General features: G+C 44.8%; 1 protein-coding gene across 2 annotated transcripts; it reads left to right on the top strand.

Moving 5' to 3' along the window:
- Window positions 1-4112: 4112 nt before the first annotated feature.
- Window positions 4113-16976, top strand: UHRF1 (ubiquitin like with PHD and ring finger domains 1). 2 transcript variants are annotated; one of them, XM_085639247.1, is made up of 17 exons: window positions 4113-4294; window positions 6591-6751; window positions 8077-8337; window positions 8468-8631; window positions 9559-9774; window positions 9859-9968; window positions 10332-10518; window positions 11188-11311; window positions 12325-12432; window positions 12660-12764; window positions 12839-12945; window positions 13426-13588; window positions 13678-13815; window positions 14020-14140; window positions 14719-14876; window positions 15541-15639; window positions 15831-16976. In XM_085639247.1, exons 2-17 carry the CDS (start codon window positions 6599-6601, stop codon window positions 15975-15977), a joined length of 2361 nt encoding a protein of 786 aa, XP_085495373.1. In that variant the 5' UTR covers window positions 4113-4294; window positions 6591-6598; the 3' UTR covers window positions 15978-16976. The 2 variants fall into 2 exon arrangements, with proteins under 2 accessions (XP_085495373.1, XP_085495372.1); XM_085639246.1 differs by having other exon boundaries at window positions 4114-4294; window positions 6566-6751.
- The last annotated feature ends 3299 nt before the right edge of the window (window positions 16977-20275 follow it).

The following is a 20275-nucleotide window of genomic DNA, read 5'->3' as shown; positions in this document are numbered from 1 at the left end:
GGGACACTGGGCTGGTTACATGCAGACACATGTGTACACGCGTGTGCACACATGTACGGGCTGCGCAGGGGAGATTCCTAGCGTGCGCAGTCCAGGAGCAGCTACAAAGTGAATGGGGTGGCGGGACTTATGCAGTATTGGGTGGTGACGTGGAATAGGCTTTATACCCTGGAAAGAAACATGCCAGGGAAAGTCAGTGTGTTTTACTGTGTTTTCACTTCATTATTCCCGTATGGGAATGTGGGGCCCATGGCTAGATTAACTTCCATTAGGCCTACAGATTCCAGGCACGCACTTAAGTCCAATGTAGCGAATGTGAAAATAAGTATTCTGCAGAGTCCTAAGTCATATTTGTACTGCTTTTGGGTCATCCAGAACTGTCATATTTCTCTGAGCCAGCCAGGACCAGACCCAGGCTGACCTCAGCTGGATGGATTGATAACCTTTCTTCCACAAGCTAGGGCCTCCTCTCCACGAAGAGAAGATGGGAGGGGCTACAGGCTCATCAATTAGCAGCTGTCACTGGGTGCCAGGCACCAGGCTGCACCAAGGAGGGAAGGCAGCGTGGGCGAAAGGGGCTTCAGAGACATGTGGCCTGGACAACGCCATTTTGAACAAGCTCAGAGGCTGGACAAGAAGGAGAGAGCAGGGGCAGGGGCGTGATGTGTTGCTGTTTGATAGGACCAACAGTGACTTCCTGCCAGCCCCCTACTCAACTTTTAAAAAGTGCTTGCGCAGGAAGAGACGGTCTCTCTGGGGTGTGGTCGGCTGAGGCTGAAGGTGCTGGAGCCTGGCGCAATGGGCAGTTGGAAGGAGAGACCCCCTGACTGCCCCCAGGACCCTATTAGCACCAGAAGAAGAGCCCAGGACTGGTGCACAGAAGCAGGGGCCTCTGCGCAGGGAGAAGAGAGGCCCAGAAGGAGAGCCTGGCGAAAGGCTATCGCAGGGAGCCAGTGAAGATAGCACCCTGCTGAATCAGAGACCCTGAGGGTGGAGGAGAGTGTTCTCAGTGGCTGGGGCTGGTAAAGAGGAGCATGAAGCGCCCCATAATGCCTCGCCAGGCATTTGGAAATCTGCTGTTTTGGTGCTTTGTGGCCCCCAGAGGAGGGGGTCACCCTCATGTGTGAAAAGGGGTGCAGGGGGGCTGCAGGAGCACCGCAGTCTCCCCCAGCATAAAGAAGAACAGTCCACCCCTAAGTTTCACGGGGCATCTGAAAGAATAACCCCTCAAGGGCTCAGCAAGCCTTTAACACCTTCTAGGCTGGAACTTATGTTCTACAGCGGAGGGTGTACAATGAAGTGCATCATGGAGTGAAGGGCTGAGTTGGGGATGTCTGGAGAAGGGCCTCCCCTGGAGGTGAAGTGGTGTAATTGCACCGAAATGCATTTACTATTGGTTATTTCTTTTTAGGTGGACTGAAAGTCACATGTGTAAAGTGAAGTACATGTGTAAGGTGATGTTAAGCTAAATGGAGTTATGTTGCTGAACCTTCCTGCTAGGGGGTCTGGCTGTATTTACGTAATCCCATGCTTTTACATGTGATTCCTTTTAAAGTGAAGAGGCGCACTGCAGGAGAAGTGTAGTTGCCAGGAGGACTTCTTTTGAAGGGACTGTAAGTCACATGTGTAAGGAGATGTCATAAGCCAAGTGGGGCTATGTTGCCAGACAGTCCTGCTAGGGTGTCTGGCTGTATATGCGCAATCCTGTGATTTTATCTGTGATGCCTTTAGGGGCTGTAATTGCAATGCATTCAAATGATCAACCAAGGTGATGAGTACTGTCATTCTAAAGTGTGCGTAAACATGGATTCTTGCTGCTGCGCTTAAGTGAAGACCCCAGACTGCTAGCCCTTAAGATATAGAGGTGCATACTTTATGGTCAGTAGGCGATGCTCAGTCAGGGTCATGTGTCACCAAGGCAGGGTTACCCCTTTTTAATGCTTGTTGAGGTAATGGGGTGGGTCGTCACTGGGATGGTGCCAGTGTGCAGGGCCCTCGCTCCAGGTTATGTTCAACTATCTGCATTGGGGGCAAGTGGATGTGCGTACATGGGAGTGGTGGTAGTAGACCCCACCCCCACTTTGCGGGAGGGGTGGAGATGTTATGCAATGTCACAAAGTAATTCCAACAGCTTCTGTATATTTGTAAATTGGTGCATAGTATTGAGTAGTGTGTGTGTTTAATAAATGTACTCTTACATTTATAAAGCAAAGTACAGACTGGACAATAAATTATTGAGTGTTATTTTTGTGCACCTGCAAATGGCGATTACTAGCCCACACCACCTCCCTTGAGTAAGCCTCAGACTGCTCTGCAACGCTACCCTCTGAGAGTCAGGCGCTACAATTGGGTGTTTTGGTTCCCAGTGAAGGACAAATGTAGTCATGTTATTTGTGCAGGCCTCACAGATGCTGCCTCGTTTTCCAACAGTGCTATATAGAACTGCAACAAAAAAAAGAGAAAACAAACCTTGAGGAATGTTTCAATGGAGTTGCTGAAAAAATTAGACAACTGGATTTGAAGATCTTTGGCCACATTAAACTTGTGCTCCAAAGCTGGGGTCTAAATGTGAGTGTACAATGATAATCCTAGAATCCTCCCATAGCTAACACTATAAATAAGTTTGAAGTAGGCACTGTACCCACAACCAACCCAGAGACAGACCGGGCAGGATAAAAACAGGGTCCTTTAGAAACTGGACAGGAGCTATACAAGAATTGTTCTGCTATCCTGTTCTCTCCTGTTCATGTGCACCAAAGTACTACATGTGGCTCAACAGACCTTTCAGACAGGATTTGAGATTAGGTTGTCAACTGAATGCCCAAAGCACCACCCTGCTTATTCTATTGAGCTCCAGGGAGTAAATTCTGCCAATAAGGTCAGCCTTCTGTGTCGCCTGCAAGGCATTTCACACCTCTTCCTGGGGCTGAGCACAGGCTTGGAATTGGTAGAGGCGAAGGCTAATTAGCCTTCTGACAGCTCAGGCAGGTAAAGGGGTAACTTCCTCAAAGTTACTTTTCCCCCTAATAGTTATTAAAAAACAACTTTACCGTTGAATTGGATTTTTAATAACTATAACAAATACAATTTTAATGGTTTTCCTAGCTTGTCCTATTCCTGAGATGTAGTATTAATGCTTTAACCTGTACTCTGGTTTTCTGCATTGGGGAGCTATGCCTGCCACAGTGAAAATAGCTTTCAATGTCTTGTCGCTGCAGCTAACATTAATTTTACATGTGTTCCAATTTTAAATAGCATGCACCCTACCTTGTGGACTACAATGCTTACATGGGGTCACCTACTAATATTTAAAAGGAAGTTTCTTTCCTTTTCAAAAGGATTACTTTAGCAGGTCGCACTGCTGATTTTACACTGCTGCACTCAGGCAACAATGGTACGCCTAAAGCTGTATTTTCCCTTTTCTAAGCCATGGATGTAGTTTCTGCACCACATACTATGGCCTTCTAAGAAAGTTCAATAAGCGAATCAGGCATTAGCCAATTTGTTTGGGTCAGTGCACACACTCTAAGAACTAGCCATCAGCGCCCCAGTGTGCAGAATCTAAAAACCATGTATTTCAGCAGTAACTGGGGTTGACCATGCTAAAAGGGTCATTTTCAATCAATTAACATAACCGTTTTGTTCTGCTCAGTATAAAGCGTCACTCATTCACACATAAATAGCACGTTAAAAACATGGAAATGTCACACATATGCAAACTGAAAACTTGGCAGCTTTGGATAATTTCCGTCTGATAGTTTCTGGTTGCGGGTACCATGCTGAGCATGAAAAAGTATCATTTTATAAACTACAGCCTGTGAGCAGGCCAACCTTGCGGGCGAGAAAGTAAACACGGTAGTGAGGGTCTGCAGGGGAGTAACCGGTGTTCTTCTTAAAGCCCCAAGCTGAGGAATTCTTGGCAGGCAGCCATGTTAAGACATGGGTAAAAGGGGCAGCCCCCAGTCAAATGGTGGCGGGGCGGAGCCAGATCAAGATGGACGCTTCAACTTTGGCAACCCACCTACCAATCATACAGAAGGCTCCGTTAAAGTGGGTGGGATTAGAAGCCACATGCCGCACCTTCCACCCGTCCCCGCCAACTTCGGCCAATCAGAAAACGACCGCCCAAAAACTACAACTTATTGGGCGCCAAGCTAGAAAAGCTCCTGGTCAGAGCAGTGCGTGAAGGTGACGGACGGTTGGCTCCTGCTTGTGACCGACAGATCCACTGACCCCTCACTCTATGTGAAATACCATCTGCCTTCATTGACTAAGGGTGTCCTATACTGAGCAGGTAAGTGGGGGTTGCGCATTGGGCTAAAATGTTGAGGTTGGAGGGGAAACTGTGCCGCACTTTACTTCATTCGGTATACGGGTACTCAGCCGATCAAGCTGAGCAAAAGGTCCAATCACGGCAAGAATCTGTAGTGCGCGTTGTTTGTGATTGGCTCGGTGTGAACGGGTGCGCGCGGGAAATGTGACCGGTGGGGCTCCGTTGAAAAGTGTAAGTTCTGAAACGCGTGGCGGGAGCAGGACGGGGCGGGGCGAGAAAAGCCCGCGAAAAGTGCCCTACTTGGGGATATAGCGGTTCGAGGCCCGGCGCCCGTCTCTGCAAGAGCCAGCTGGCTGGCAGTGTTTTCTCAATGTTTAAAAGGCAAGTTTAATGAAACCATCAACAACACACTGCCATAGCGTAGGGAGCGGGCGCACATGTATCCCTGTAGCAATTGGACAGCTGGGCGAGTAGTAGCGTTTCTGGGCGCAACATCTCCTACCGCCCGGAAACAAGGGCCTGGAGGAAAGAATTCGAATGTTTGTTGCTTGGATTTTCATCAGGGTTTGTTGCGTAACTAACCGTTGACGTGCCGTGATGATTATTTTTAATGAAATAGACACTTGTTATGCTCTTCCCGTTCGCTGGAGGTATGCCAGCAGTTGCAACACACAGATTTGCTAAAGTGGCATTATTTCAGTAATACCGCGGTTTACAATTATTCTCCTTTTTAAACCAAAGCCTGCAGGCTAGTAAATGAATAAGCAGGGTGTCTGGCTTGGTTCCAGGAGGCCGGCCACGGGCCATTAACAGGCTAGACTCGTTAAAAGCAACACGCATCATGCTATGAGATAATAAATGCAACTCCTATTAATGGTGGACAGAATATGGGATTTTAATACTGATGTCACTGGCTTGACTGAGCAAAGACCAGCATGTGTAGAGGCTCCACGCCCCAGTCATGGCAATTGTAAAACAGTTGCATCTTCACCCATAAACACAAGTCTAGTGCACAGCGAACTGCACCGAGTTCATATCGGTGTTGCGCTTTTCATGAGCACCTGTGGGACAGTCATTCAGCAGAAGTGTTTACAGAAGACTCTTTAAGCTCTCAGTATTTCACCATCCACACTGCTTGGCACTTCTCAAGGGCGATGGGAGGTTGCAACCTCGGATATGAGTGAATTGGATTAGACGGTGCAAGATGACTGAGTTGAGCCAGGCATCTCGTTCGCGCCTTTTGTCGCTCGTCCAGCCTTACCCCTCTGATGTGAGAGATTGGCAGCAGGGCGAGTACCCCATCTATGAATTGCTCCTGTGCATAACGTCCATTATGAGTTGTCCGTTGTTTTTATTTTCTCACCCTCTGCGTGGGCTACTCCTTCCTGCATGCAACAGGTGCCCTGTTTTTGTTTTCTTTCTGTGGTCATTGCTCTGAGCAAGTCCCTTTTGCAATATTTCTCTGGCTCTCGAGCTGCTGGACTCCTTCCCGCTCAACAGATGGACGTGTGGTTGCAGCCACTATACGAGGCCAAGAGCCGATGAGTGTTGGCATGTTGCCAGACACACTGCCAGTTTGTGTGGCGTTATCGGGATGTGGCCAGTAAGCATTAATGTGGCGCAACTATACTAATGCAATCGAGGTAGATGGCAGTCAATGCGAATATGCCATCGAAGGAGCGATTGAAATGGAGTAAAACTGCCGGCTGTTGACTCACTGAATCGCAGTCGCCAGGAACTATTTGCAAGAGCCACTGGTGTAGCTTCTGCATAGGCATTGGACAGCAGTCACTCTTCAATTGTTTGATCCTGGCGCGTAGTGGGTTTTAAACTATATAATTCTACTTTAGAAACAGTCGACCATATCTATGTCTAAGGCACTAATAACACGAAACTCTACATTTTAAATATAACGAACCCTAGATTACCACTGTATTCCAAACATTGAGTTGTGTAGTTACCTCTTAAGATGTGATGCCACTTAATTTTTTTGTAACGTTGGTGATGTTTGCGGTAATTTAAAGTCAATTTTTCTTTAAAGTCGTTAGACTTGTCTACTTGGGGTGACAGCTGGAGACCAGTAACTTTAAGGTGGAGAGGATTATTTTTTCCTACTGTCATTCTCAGTCATGGGTCTAACAGATCCCAGAGTGCTCCAGGATGTGCTTAGTTCAACGGCTTTTGTGCTGGTTTGACTTCGTCATTTTGTGGTCGAGTCGACTGTTTGTGGCACCTGTTCCTTCCTCCACATGCATCTGTCTGACTGTCCCTTACTCTACCCTTTTTAACCAGTGTCCTGCACTTGCGTCTGTCCCAGCTGCAATCATGTGGATCCAAGTGCGCACCATGGATGGCAAGGAGACTCACCGCATCGACTCGCTCTCCAAGCTGACCAAAGTGGAGGATCTGCGGCTGAAGATCCAGGAGGCCTTTGGAGTGGAAGTAGACCGCCAGAGACTTTTCTACCATGGCAAGCAGGTAAATAGGAAGTGTAGTTGCTGGGTCCAGGCTATTGTGAATTCAGTGTTGGGTGGCAGAGCATTTGTCCTCCTGACTACTCGTCAGAGGTAGGTTTGTACCTTTGATACAAACCATGGAGTAGGGTCTCATGTTTTGGGTTCTCATATTCTAATGTTGGTGTGGTTTACTTTTTCCCACCCCGTGGTCGTGTGGAGGCAATAGCAAAATTCTTCCTCTGCTGACCATCCCTTACCAGCATTTTAAGGCATGAGTGCTCTTGTATAGTGGTATTTCCAGTCTATGGATTGGAATTACCACTATTAAAGAGAACACAAGTCTAAGGTAGTGTCGTTTTTTTCAGATACGTTTTTATTTTTTTACTTTGATGGTTTGCTCCATTGACTCATTTGAAGGTTTGATGTGTGAACACCAAATGGATAAATCTGTGGGTATTTATAAATGGAGACCTTGTGTATGGTGCCATGACTATATTGCTGAGTGTTCTGCTTTGGGGCTGGCAGGACCAGCTCTTACAGAATAGACCACCCTATGCTTGATTTGCAACTGACGCATGGCGTACCTGTAGATTGGTCACTGAGCTCCGCAGTAGGTTCGAGTATATTTATATTCCGAACAAGTGCTGGCTGTTCATTTGGGTGTACTGCTGCCTTTTGCAAGAGGGGGTTTGGAATAAGTCACCCTAGGCTAGCTCAGAACTCTGGGGAAAGTGGATGGGGCTGACTTAAATGGGTACTAAATCCTGGGGTGCAGCGGTTTTGCTGGCCAATGCAGTGCATTAACCTATCTTAACCATTCCTATAAATGCATCATGGTCAGTACTGGTTTGTTAGTAATCACTTAAATAAAATCTTGTTCCTGATTTAGTTTTGTTAATCTCAGTGCAAAATGTGGATGGGAATTGTTAATGTTTTGGCTTTACACATCTGCTCCCTTAAGCTTTGTAGTTCAAATGGTAAACTCACTGAGTGAATTGCTCAGTCTGTCTACAAGTGTCCGTAAGTCTTAGTATTTTCATTTAACTATGTTTAAACACAACCTACTACATATTTTAATGGCGGGGTAATTGCATTTTTGTAAAATACACCGGATTTCGTAATGTGGCAGCAGTTGTCTGGGGGAATGGGCCAGAAATTGAATCTCCTGATGTTGTGCCCATCGATGTACTCTTGAGTGGCAGATGCAAGCTGAATTTTTTTTCAGTTATGCTTTTAGGTAAAGGTGGTCTAAAAATGATTGCCATCCTTTTTGCCTCAGAGAAATGATCATTCTAAGAGGGAATTGAGTAGAGCTAGACTGTAAAATAAATGTTTACTTTCCCTCAGATGGAAGATGGCCACTCCCTTTTTGACTACAATATTGGACTGAATGTCATTATCCAGCTGCTTGTGAGGCAGGTCCCAGCTGTGCTCGCTGTTACTAAAGAGAAGGACTCTGAGCTTTCGGACACCGATTCTGGCTGTGGCTCTAGTCAAAGCGAGTCTGATAAGAACTCGAACAATGGCGAGACTGCGATGGAGCTTGATGGCCAGCCTGGTTCCACTGCTGAGGCTGAAATAGTCGATCCTGGATATGGACTTTACAGGGTAAATGTTCTTTCAAGATGTTGTGAAAATTGACACCTTGGTGCCTTGCATTAAATGTCTGGTGGGCAATTTGTACACAGGTGTGGTATAGTGGGTGAAGGCTTGCTCACATGCAATCTTTATATTTCAGATCAACGATTATGTTGATGCCCGCGATCCTACCATGGCTGCATGGTTTGAGGCACAGGTTGTCAATATAACCATGTCAACTAAGAGTGGCGTCAGTAATGCTTCTGAGGTGGACCCTGCCTCTGTGCCTGAAGAGGATGTAGTCTATCATCTGAAATATGAGGAGTAAGTAAGGCAAACGGAGAACTTGGGGTGCTAAACATAAGTGTTAATTCTGGACTGAGTTCCCTAGACTTGTTAGCAGTCTTGAAACTTTCAACGGTCCCCTGCCCAGGTAGTCGACCGGACCTGTGAAATAGGATCCCAGAGAGAATTCAGTAAAGCAAGACAACTTGTGGGTTTCAGATCTGATTGTATGTGGAAGTTGCAAGGCACCCCCCCCCCAAAAAAAAATCTCCCCCATATTTCAATTTTTTTTCCAATGCATTAAATTTTTTTGCTGATGTCTTCAGATTCAAGGACCTTCTCGGGGCCTCCTACTGCACCAAAACACTGCAAATGGGTGGCATGTAGACTCCCTTCAACCATACACTGCAAAATGAGTTTCTACTCATTTGTCCAGGTGGCACTCTATCGGGTCCTTCAGGTGATCTAGAAACGTTACAGTATTAAAGGGAAAGCAGACCAGACCAGTCCTTTTTTTTTTTTTTTTTTTTTTTTTTTTTTTAAACTTTTTGCTCAGTAATTATGCATTTATAAAATGGTAGGCTTACCAAAAGGTCCTTCCAGGCTGCAAGCTCTCCCACCCACTGCCTCACATGGCCCAGTTGTTGCACTTGTATTGGGTGGAACCCGCTCCTGCACTTACCAGCTTGAAATATTGCCACAGAGTACCACCTCTGCTTGCTGCTGTGTAGTCTTTTAGTTGTGCAATTGCAGAGAACAGATGTTTTTTTTGGGGGCGGGGGGGGGGGTGAGATTTGTAGAGAAGGCTTGGGGTCCTTGGCTTCCAGTTATGATTAAATGGTGTCCACGGAAGCCACATAATTCTTCTACTTTGTTCTCAGCGTCCATCTTGATAGGATTATTACTTACCTTGTAAAGTCATTTAAAGGGTGCACACGTGTAACTTGTATTCCTTTATCCTTTCAGCTACCCAGAGAGTGGAATTGTTCAATTGTGCGGTGGTTCAGTCCGAGCCCGTGCACGGACAGTGCTTAAATGGAATGAGCTGGAAGTTGGTCAAGTGGTGATGGTGAATTACAACATCGACGAGCCAGAAGAAAGGGGTTTCTGGTATGATGCTGAAATTCAAAAGAAAAGGGACACTCGCACAATTAAGGAAATGTATGCTAAGGTCCTGCTTGGGTGAGTGTTTTAAGTTCAAAGTTATAGCCGTACATGTTTATTATAATAATCCTCGCATTATACTGACACTTGCGGTTTCCACAGTGAATCTGGAGATTGCTTGAGTGACTGCAAGATCCTTTTTGTAGATGAAATTTACAAAATTGAAGCCCCTGGCACTGCTTCTCCTCTGCCTTCTGAAAGTCCAAAGAAGAGTAAGTATCTACTGGTTAGCCTATCTGATGTTAAACCGCCGTAGAAGCTTTCCTATAGGTTTTGTCTGCAGTAGCTTGATTAAGCGCTGTGTATATATTGCAGTACAATTTCCAAAGTGAGTTTCCTGGTCACTCTGGGACTTTAATATTGATACTGTGTACGTCTGCTGCTTGATGTTGTACCTGTATTTTAATGCTTGCAAGAGCAACTTCTGCAGCAAAGTGAACAGCACAGTACTCTGCCTAGAACACTGGAAATCTGTGTGTTTTTGGGGGGTGTGTGTTGGGCGCGCGTGTAGTCTCCTTGGGCAACATATTTAGAAAGTTTCTAAATTGTTTTTACTTTCCACACTTTGTTTTCAGGGCAAAATGGACCAGAGTGTAAACAGTGCAGAGACGATCCAAAGAAGAAATGTCGCCAGTGCGCTTGCCATATGTGTGGCGGCAAACAAGACCCATCCAAGCAAATAATGTGTGACGAGTGCGACATGGCTTTCCACATTTACTGCCTGAACCCACCGCTTTCCAAGATTCCAGAGCAGGATGACTGGTAGGTGGTAATGGTATCTGTGACTAATCTGAGGTTGATCACGGGATTTCTGACCTTGATTTGCAGGGTATGCAGAGACGTGGGTCCCTTGCTCACTTTGCTACTGGGTTCAAGCTAGCCTGGCTGAGGGGCGTTACCCCAAAACTGGTCCCAGGATGCTTGTTTCCGGTCCATGGAAGACCTGGCTTTTCAGTTTCGGGCCGGACTATTCCCATGAGGCACAGGGTCAAAACTGATTTGCATACAGCTGGGTCTGAACTGGGGCGGCGAAGTGAGCTAAAGAATGATGGATTCAACCCAGATCTGTGACTGGGTGTGTCTGAAGTTTCAGCGCTCCGTCCATCTCCTTACCTCTGTTGTTAAGCCCATTTATAGCTGCCTGCCTTCACAGGCTTCATCTTGCTGATTCGTTCCAGTTTTGCTTCTACTGCTGGCAAACTAGCTGACATTTTGTCTTGTCTTCAGCCATACTCTATTGGTTTCATGCATTTGCCTTTCAAGCTACAGATTTACTTGAAATTAAATAATTGAAAGGTCTGTAGAATACTTTGGAGATTACTTTTGTGCAGATGTTTTGGGTTTAGCAGGAGGGCCTCTTCTGGCATAACCATGCCATGGTCGACTATGATGGTTGTGCGCATCTCAGGTGGTTACTTCTCAATCCTTTAGGTATTGCCCAGATTGCCACCTTGATACAAGTGAAGTTGTTCTTGCCGGGGAAAAGCTGAAAGAGAGCAAAAAGAAATCGAAGATGGCCTCCGCAAGTTCTCAATCCCAGAGAGACTGGGGAAAGGTGGGTCAAACCTGTGCACAAGGGGGGGGGGGGGGGGGTGCCTCAAGGGAAATTTGGAAAGCGCATAAACAAAATGGAAGTACCTCTGTATGCTATTCTCCACCTGCTTGGGCGAAGTTACCACTAGTATCCGATTCGGGGCCCACATAGGTGTAAATGTAATTCAGAAAGGGTGAATAGCAAAAGTGTATTCTCGGGTGTATATTTACCTTGATGTAAAGTCCCCCAATTATTGGGTGCCCGAGTTTTAGTTAATAACTACAGCATTTTCAAGATAGTGGGGAGGAAAGTGCAAGACTGGGGCGCTAAAGTTTTATTGAACTAGAAAACCTCAGTCAGCTGAAACTGTATTTGTGTTCATTGCTGCAGTCTGTTGGTACTTTGGTTTTGAGGTCACCACGTTTAATTTAGCATTGTGTTCACACATTACCATCCTATTCCTGTATTCGGAGTGAATCTGACCAATTGGATTTTTCCCTAAAGATCTGCTAAAGCCAGTGCATGGGTGGGATATTCTAATTCAGGTTGCATTTCCTCGGATTTTGTAAAACTTGAAAATGGGGTTGCAGGCTTCGGAACTGTGCACTATTGGAGCAGGTCTAGTGACTTGCCCATGGTAGCTTGTAAATTGAGACATTGGCTGTAAGCATGCATTTCAATATGGTCTGTTAATGCTACTGAAATTACTATCTGAGACATGGATGTTTTTTAACTTCTGCTCTAATGCTGACACAGAACTCTTTACTTGAGTTGTTCCTCTGCTGCCAATCAACTCTTGCCCTATCCTGGTGTGCATTTCGTTGTGGTTCTACGAACATCCTAAATGGAGCCTGTCTCCTTGACACATCGATTGTGGGAGAGCGTCTTTTTCAAATGTATTCAGTGAGCCCTAATCTGTCTAGTGATGTCGCATGCGCACAGTTTGAGCTTGTTGATGCTTTGTAAAAACGACAGTTATTTTTTTTTGTATTCCTTTTGTTGCTTGTGTAATTTTTTTTCTTGTAATCTCCTAGGGCATGGCTTGTGTTGGTCGTACAAGAGAGTGCACAATTGTGCCTTCAAACCACTATGGACCCATCCCTGGTGTTCCTGTTGGCACTTCCTGGAAGTTCAGAGTGCAGGTACTGGTCCCAAGGTTTTGCTTGCAGGATCCTGGCAAAGGTCCCGTTAGATGTAATGGTTATGGGAGGAGAGGGTGGCGATAACTGCAATGAGAGCGCAAGTAGTCTAGTGCTCCCTGTCCCTTGAAGATGTATGCAGTCTAAACTCTACTGGTACTTTGTTTTTACCACTTGCTGCCCTACTGGTTACAAGGGATTGTTGTGTAAATTGACTGCTTTCTGTTTAGGCGAGCGAGGCTGGTGTTCACAGACCCCATGTTGCTGGTATAAGTGGTAGGAGTAATGACGGATCCTACTCCTTGGTCCTGGCTGGCGGTTACGAAGATGATGTGGTCAGTATCTCATTTGTTGAGTCGTTTGGCTACTAAACTGGGGAGAGCTTCAAGTAATTTAGTCTTGTTTTCAGGACAACGGAACTGAGTTCACATACACAGGAAGTGGGGGTCGCGATCTATCTGGGAACAAACGTACAGCCGAACAGTCCTGCGATCAGAAACTCACAAACATGAACCGGTAAGAACCACTGAGCATCCATGGCTTGTTTTTATTAATCTGTAGTCTTTATTTTCCGATGCTGGGCACCTAGTGTATTGCAAAGAAAATAAAGTGCAGAAATATGGCATTTTCGTCTTCTATGGACTTTCACGGTGGCCTAGAATTCTAGATTTCAGCATGACTTAAAGAAAATATTTTAAAACGACCATACAACTGTAAATGGCTGAGCATTCTGATTTTGGTATTCTTTACAATGGATGTTGTGGCAGTGTAGTAGCGGCTATCCCATTTCTGCCATCTCTGCTTCCCTGTTAGAATAAAAACTAACATACTAAGGCGGTAAAAGAAGACTTCTCTAGCATCTCTGTTCATAGTGTTTACCCTGTTTTTTTAAAGACTAAACTGTTCAAAAGCACTTTTTGGGATCCTTGTAACTTTGTTCTGTAGTGGAAGAAGTTGACGTAACCTATGCCTATTTTATTCCCTCGTGTCCTAAAGAGCGCTGGCGCTGAACTGCAATGCCCCTATTAATGACAAAGATGGTGCAACAGCCAAAGATTGGAGAGCTGGCAAACCTGTTCGAGTGGTGCGAAATGCCAAAGGACGCAAGCACAGCAAGTATGCCCCAGAAGAGGGCAATAGATACGATGGTATCTACAAGGTAAGATAGCCTGCTCCATTTCTAGAAAACCATTTGGATTGCTTCAATTCCCTGTGATCCTCTTAATCTAATGTTTGGATATTTGTTAGGTTGTGAAGTATTGGCCAGAGAAGGGCATGTCTGGATTTCTCGTGTGGCGTTATATGTTAAGGCGGGACGATGAAGAATCCGCTCCCTGGACCAAGGAAGGGAAAGAGCGAATGAAGAAGATGGGTCTTACATTGCAGGTACTAATTTAGGCTGAAGGCCGCAAAAATACTGTTTTTATTACTGGAGTTATGTTTTGTTAGAACTATGCCAACCACTGTGCAGCATTTGCATCATGGGAAACTTGAGTTTTTTTATTTTTTTTATGAAGCTCATACAATGCATCTATTAGGTGCAAAGATTGAATGTATTAAGGTGCCAGCTTGCTTATCCATTTTTCATAGTATCCAGAGGGCTACCTTGAGACTTTGGCCAACAAGGAGAGGGAAAAAGAAAACAAAAACCTGGAGGACGACGAAGATTTAGAAACTCCAAGCAAGGGAAAGAGAAAAAGGAAGTCTGGAGGTTTGTGACTTGTCTCCAAAGAACCAGGTTTTGGGGGTGGTATGAGGGTATGCAGCAGCTGGGCAGAACGAAAATGCTAGAGAATTTGTTGCAGTGCAAAGAGTTGAAGTGCACGGATTTCATGAAAATGTTGACTTGCATTGAGTGATTGGAGCCTGTGCTTCCATACTTGCACCCAGTATGAAATCTGGCCCAGAGGGTTTGTCTGTGCTTTTCAAAAAACCGGATGCCGTTTCCTGTGTTTGGTATTTCCTTGCTGTTGTCTCCACTTTCCATCTTTTGCCTGTGGATTGTTGCTCATGTGCTTGTGCTCTTAAAACTGAGGGGGGGGGGGAGGGGGCATAAAACATGACGTATGTTCCTCCCTGATTAAGGCATTTCTGTTCACATCTTGCATTGTGTACATTACTCCTTTGCTTCTGCATGTTCCCTAAGGATTCCTGTAACAATTTATGTGGTGTGAATGAGATCCTCTGTGGCAGACTCATGGGCTCGTAAATGTGTAGTTTGGTCCTAAGTGTTTACATCGACTGCAATGGTTGTCATGGTATATTCACCTTCATGCCAATCTCCTTTAGTGAACAAAGAAGAGGTCGCTGCATCTCCCAAAGGTACCCCCAAGAAGACTAAAGTGGAGTCGTACAAACTGACAGCTGAACAAAAGACCCTCATTAAAGAGGACGAAGCAAATACGAAATTGTGGTCAGAAGCCATGGAATCGCTCAAGGGTGGCCCGGTATGTTGTATTGATATAGTGCTTACTACCACTGACCAGGATGTGAGATTTTAAAAAAAAATGTTGCTGAGTATCCCACTACTTAAGAACCCAAACTGGATTATTGTATTAAAAATAAGTTTGTAAACTGTGTAGACAACGTTTACTGTTATTTGGGAGATCAGAGTACAGTGAAGTGTGCAATGAACCGGGGTGGATGTAGAGGTTACATTGTAAGAGGTATAGGATGAGACCTAGAGTAATGAATTGGAGAGTTGTAGATACTCCCCATACCACGGTGGGAGTAAAGTAATATGTAGACACTTCTCTAATACATGCATATGGGAAATAATTTAACGTATTATATAATGTTGTATGTAAATGTATGGTTTTAGACTGTATGCTACTGTTTTCATTTGATTCGTTTTCCCCATCTTTTAAGCTCAATTGTCCCTTTACATTGTGATGTCTGGGGGTTGTGACAGCCTTTTGTGTAGAGGTTATGTTAGTTATTCGTTGTAACCTAATTTTTCTGCTGACGGCGTGAAGGAATCAAAAGTGGTCTGCCCTATAGATTTGAGGTGTGAGGGGAGTGGTAATGTGTTTAGGAGATATAAGAGGTTTGATTGTACCTATGCTGCTAGAGTAGTGGCAACCAGTATTCTAACACTTAACTTTCTTTCAGAAATTCCTGAATAAAGTAGAAGAAATATTCGTATGCATTTGCTGTCAGGAGGTGGTTTTCAACCCTATAACGACGCAGTGTCAGCATAATGTATGCAAGGTGCGTGGTATTGCAGTGAACAGTGGTTTTAGGTGCAGTATTTGGTATTAATTTGATAGTTTGTTTACCTTTGCCCTTCGCACAGTTAAAAGCTGCTTTAAAGTGTTTTTGATGCAGTCTTTTTATAGTTCGAATGTGGTAGGTTATCTTTCTTGGTTTCCAACTGACTTTTTTTCTTTTCCCTTACATAGGCCTGCTTGGATCGTTCCTTCAAGGCGGATGTACACACCTGCCCCGCTTGCCGTTTTGATTTGGGCAAAAACTATACCATGCAAGTCAATAAACCCCTACAGATTATTCTAAACCAGTTGTTCCCTGGATATGGTAGTGGTCGGTGATTTCAAAAAGGACTCCTTTATAAATGTCAGAGGGTGTATGGGGGTAATATGTCATATCCTAGTGACTTGTCACAACTTCAAGTTGGTGTTTCCATGCATTTAATTTTTCAGGAAAACCAGGCATTTTCAAGGTGTGCTTTCCTGCCTGGCTGCTACAGAAGCGGGTGCTTTGCCATAGCCTGGAATATGTTCATAAAATGGGATTTTTGCCCTGAAGATGGTGCCTTTGTATGGCATTTCTACACTAAATTATCCCATTGCATCAACTGGCACATCTACTGCTCTGGTCGTCTTGCAGAGAACCCATTTTGGTTGGGTACAAGTGTATATGGTAAACAGTTCTCCAAAGCCATTAAAAATGCAGGAGATTGGTTGGCAGCATGGGTTCAGGGATGGGAAGTACTTCCTCAGAGCGAACTGGTGACCTCCATCCTTGCCAAGGCTATTTTTATTCACAATTGCTGCTGGGGACATTGAAAGCCATGTATCGGTGCCTTTTGGTCTAGTTTTCAAGATGGAGACCAAACATGCCAGTTATAGCACTAATGCTAACCATCGAGCACAAATGCTTGTCAATTGCACTGCAGGGGCTTATTTTTCTTCCCTAGTGTTCCACATAAACGTACGTCTCTGGTCTTGCTTGACGCACGTGGAGGGCTTGCTTAATAAAAATGTACATTTTCTACAGTTTTTTTTTTTTTTTTTTTTGTGGGGCTGAGATGGCTTGGCTTTTTTTTTTTAAAGACTATGTATGGCGCTAATGTTTAAAATGAGGCACGGGAACTTAATCAGTTGTTTAATTGCAGACGGATTGCCATTTTCACAGCAGTCTCACTTTGCAGATGAATGCCCATAGGACGCCGTGGTCTATTGTACATAAAAATGCAAACTGTTACTATTGGTTTTACAATGTTAATTGTTAAACGTTGGTGGTTTATTAAAGTTTGCTTGAGTTTTATACATCGCAATGTGTTTTAACAAAATAAAATGTGATTTTTATGAAGGCGTCCTATCTTTTTTTTTTTCTTATTTACATTGATCACTTTACCATACGGTAAGGAGAGAATACCCACGCATTTCAGGAGCCAGATGACCGCGCTTCCCAAACCATTTAGAAAAGCAACGTTTGTGATCCATCTTTCTTTAATGCACATGAGCATTTTTTCCAACTTGATAGTAGGCATGCTTTCAGATGGTGTGAATTGACACTTTTTTTTGCTCTCACTGCAGTGGTTTGTAATTGTCATGACCATGCCCTTCGATGAGTCTTTACTGTTATGGGCAAAATATTGATCAGACTATAGATGGTAGATTAACAGCATAGGAGCTGGAACACTTTTCAGAGTGGGGTGCTGGCCTATGGCGCATGTTCCCTAAAAATGCATGGCTTTGAAAAAATCAGGGGGTACTGGAGGTTTTAGCGAACTTGAAACAGCCCTCAGCACCTTCTATAACAGAATGGGGGTATGGCCACATCAATTTTCGGGTTAAGAACTAGAACATGGGCTGTGCTTTGGACTAATCGTGATAATACAGAGCAAACCCTACCCAAGGTTTCTGAATGAGCCCTTGGGGAAATTAAATAAGATCAGACTTGTGTAATTTTAAGCAGTGCAGATTAAGTGATTTGCCCACTGCCAACACCGGCAACTCAAACTTACTTCCCCCAGGTCCAAAGTCGGGAGCTCTGGCTGTTAGGCCACATTCTTATTTCTCAATTTGTGTTAAAGAAAAAAAAACCTACACAAGTAGCTATGAAAAGTTGACACCTTATTGTGAAGTAAGGAAACTGCACCAAAAAATGCTTGACTGTTTACCTGGCATCTTGCTTGGGAATACTTTGCACGGGTTTTTTTTAAAACTGGAAGGGGGTAGGCATAGTTCAGCTTATTGGCACCAAATATGCTGGTACAATATTCCGAGTGGTGGTGGGGCTCGTGTGTTAATTTGCTGAAGTCCTAAGGAGTGAAACTAGTCTGTAGCATGTGCATTTGGAACATTCTCAATTATAATACTACTTTGTGCAGCAGAGCACTATCGTTTACTGAATCTCATATCCACTGACATGACCACTATAGATGTATACATTTAGTTATACTAAAAACTATGTAGCAAACTGTTAATCTGGTTTCGGTGAATATCTAACATTTGCATATAAATTAAAAGCGGGATCTTTGTTTTGTTCCTACTAAAGTTTCCATCAGACTTACAAAAAAGTTACATCTAATGTAAAATGTGTATAGTTCAGAGGTGTATCCTCTTTTCTATGAAAAGACTACAACCGGCGTTTCCTTTTGCACATCATGCACCCCACAAAGATTGTGACAAAATTCACTCCGCTTTGCGGTCCTAGTAAAGTAAACCCCTATCCCCATATTAAAAGAATAAAGAGCAGTTTATCAGCTGTAACCAGACAGTTGACCTCTTAGAAGCACAGCAAATGCTTTATTGCTCTTTTACAACTCGCCAGAAATCAGATGTCTGGAAAACTCTGCTCTAAAGTTGCTCACAGTCTTGAACAATTTTTTTTTCCCGCTGTCCTCTTGCAGTTTAGGGTGCTTGTCTATCTCTGACCTTTGGTGTGCACCTCTCCTTGCACCCAAGGAGTGATGTCGTCGGCCCCCCCCCCCCCCCCATATTCTCTTTGGGCGTGGTTGCCCTCTTAAAACACTGTTTAATGTTGACCTATCATATTTCCAGTTTTGTAACGGGCCACCATGTCTCTCCTCAAACCCTTCTTTCACTAACTTCCTTGTAGTGATCGCATGTTTATGTGATCTTTGGATATATTAAAATTGAGGGGAGACTTTTTTGTACTGCATCCAGAGTAATTTCATAGCTATTCAGTCCCCATCCCTTTGATTGAATACAGTATCTGACAGACGTCTACATGCAGATTCCTTAAGGTGTGAATTCTCTCATGGTGCCAGAGGGAATCTGGAATTTTTTTCCTGCAGTACATGTCAGGAACTGAAGTGTATGGCTCTGCATTCACGTCTACTCTGGTTGTGCTGTCCGTCTCCTCTGGGGTCTGGAGGTCTGTTTCTTTTCCATACTGCAGCACTGAGAAGCGGTTCCTCAGGCTGGTCTCTGGCCCACTCCAACAGTTTTTGTCGGCTGGAACAGTGCCGTGTGCAGGCATTTGAGGTTGCAGCGTTCACTGACTTTGCCAAATTGAGACTGTCTCTAATGGCTCCTCCTGGTTGAGGGCGTACACTGTCTCACACCTCCCAGTCTTTCTGGGAGCCGGGGCGCTGACCCAGATGAGACTATTTTAACTCTACCTTTTCTATTGTCTTCACCTTCCCCTGGAGCGCTATGTTGCCCTGTGGCGATTAGGAGCCACACTGGTGGGTTCGCCCTCTGAGTCGTTCGGTCAGTGCTGGGCGTCCGACTCTGCTTCATGTCAGGACCATGCCCAGCACTGATCAGCCATTCCTCCTATCTGCATTGGGTGCAGATTCTATGGAGCCATCGGTTATTGTTACCTTTCATTCCCCTCATGTTGGTATTTCTAAGGGTCATGTTTTAGGTGATACGGAGGACTCTGGGCTTTTGCGGCCTATAACACTTATACCTTTTTATTGAGCATTTGCTCTCTACACTAGAGGTAGCTAGTGGGTTAGTCCCCCCCCCCCCCCCCCCCCCCCAGCTTCTGGACTTCTTCCCCTTCCAAGCCTTGCTGCTATGGGGAATTCTTTGTGCGGACATGTTCAGGAAAGTGGCTATGGTTTTGGAGTTCACTTCTGTGGAACAGTCTGCTGCTCCCCCTCGCCCCGTATCGATTTACTCTGTCAAAGTCAAACGGAGGTGGATCCTGTTCTCCCCTATAGTGAGGCCCTGTACAACATTTTGTTGGGCACTTGTGCTATACCTATTACAGGGGTCCCTGTGGACCGTTCTACATCTTGCAGGCACTAACTGGTTCCTGGAGATCTGGCTAGTCTCCTTAGGCATCCTACTTGTAGTTTAGTGGTACAGGCTGCTTTAGCCTCACAGAATATGGATTCAGGATAGCCAGCAGGCAGTCAAACTGATCACTACATGTGGCATGGCTACTGCTGAGTCGGGTCATGGCATCCTCTGACACTACATTTTTGTTCCTGATTGCGTACCTTGGGCTTTTCAGAGGCTGTCCAATCTGCTTTGGTTGAGATGCGATTTAATGAAACCAACTTTCTGGTGCCCATGCGGACTCTGCTTTGCAGCATTTCCCTGAGTCTAGGTGAAACAGTCCTAAATTCACTTTCTATTTATCTGCCTCTTTAGGTTTTTCTTTCTATTTGGCTTGTAGGGGG

This window comes from Triturus cristatus, chromosome 12 (genome assembly GCF_964204655.1).
Source record: "Triturus cristatus chromosome 12, aTriCri1.1, whole genome shotgun sequence".
Lineage (NCBI taxonomy): Eukaryota > Metazoa > Chordata > Amphibia > Caudata > Salamandridae > Triturus > Triturus cristatus.
The sequence above is the reverse complement of the archived record's forward strand: the minus strand, read 5'-3'. Positions and strand labels throughout refer to the sequence as shown.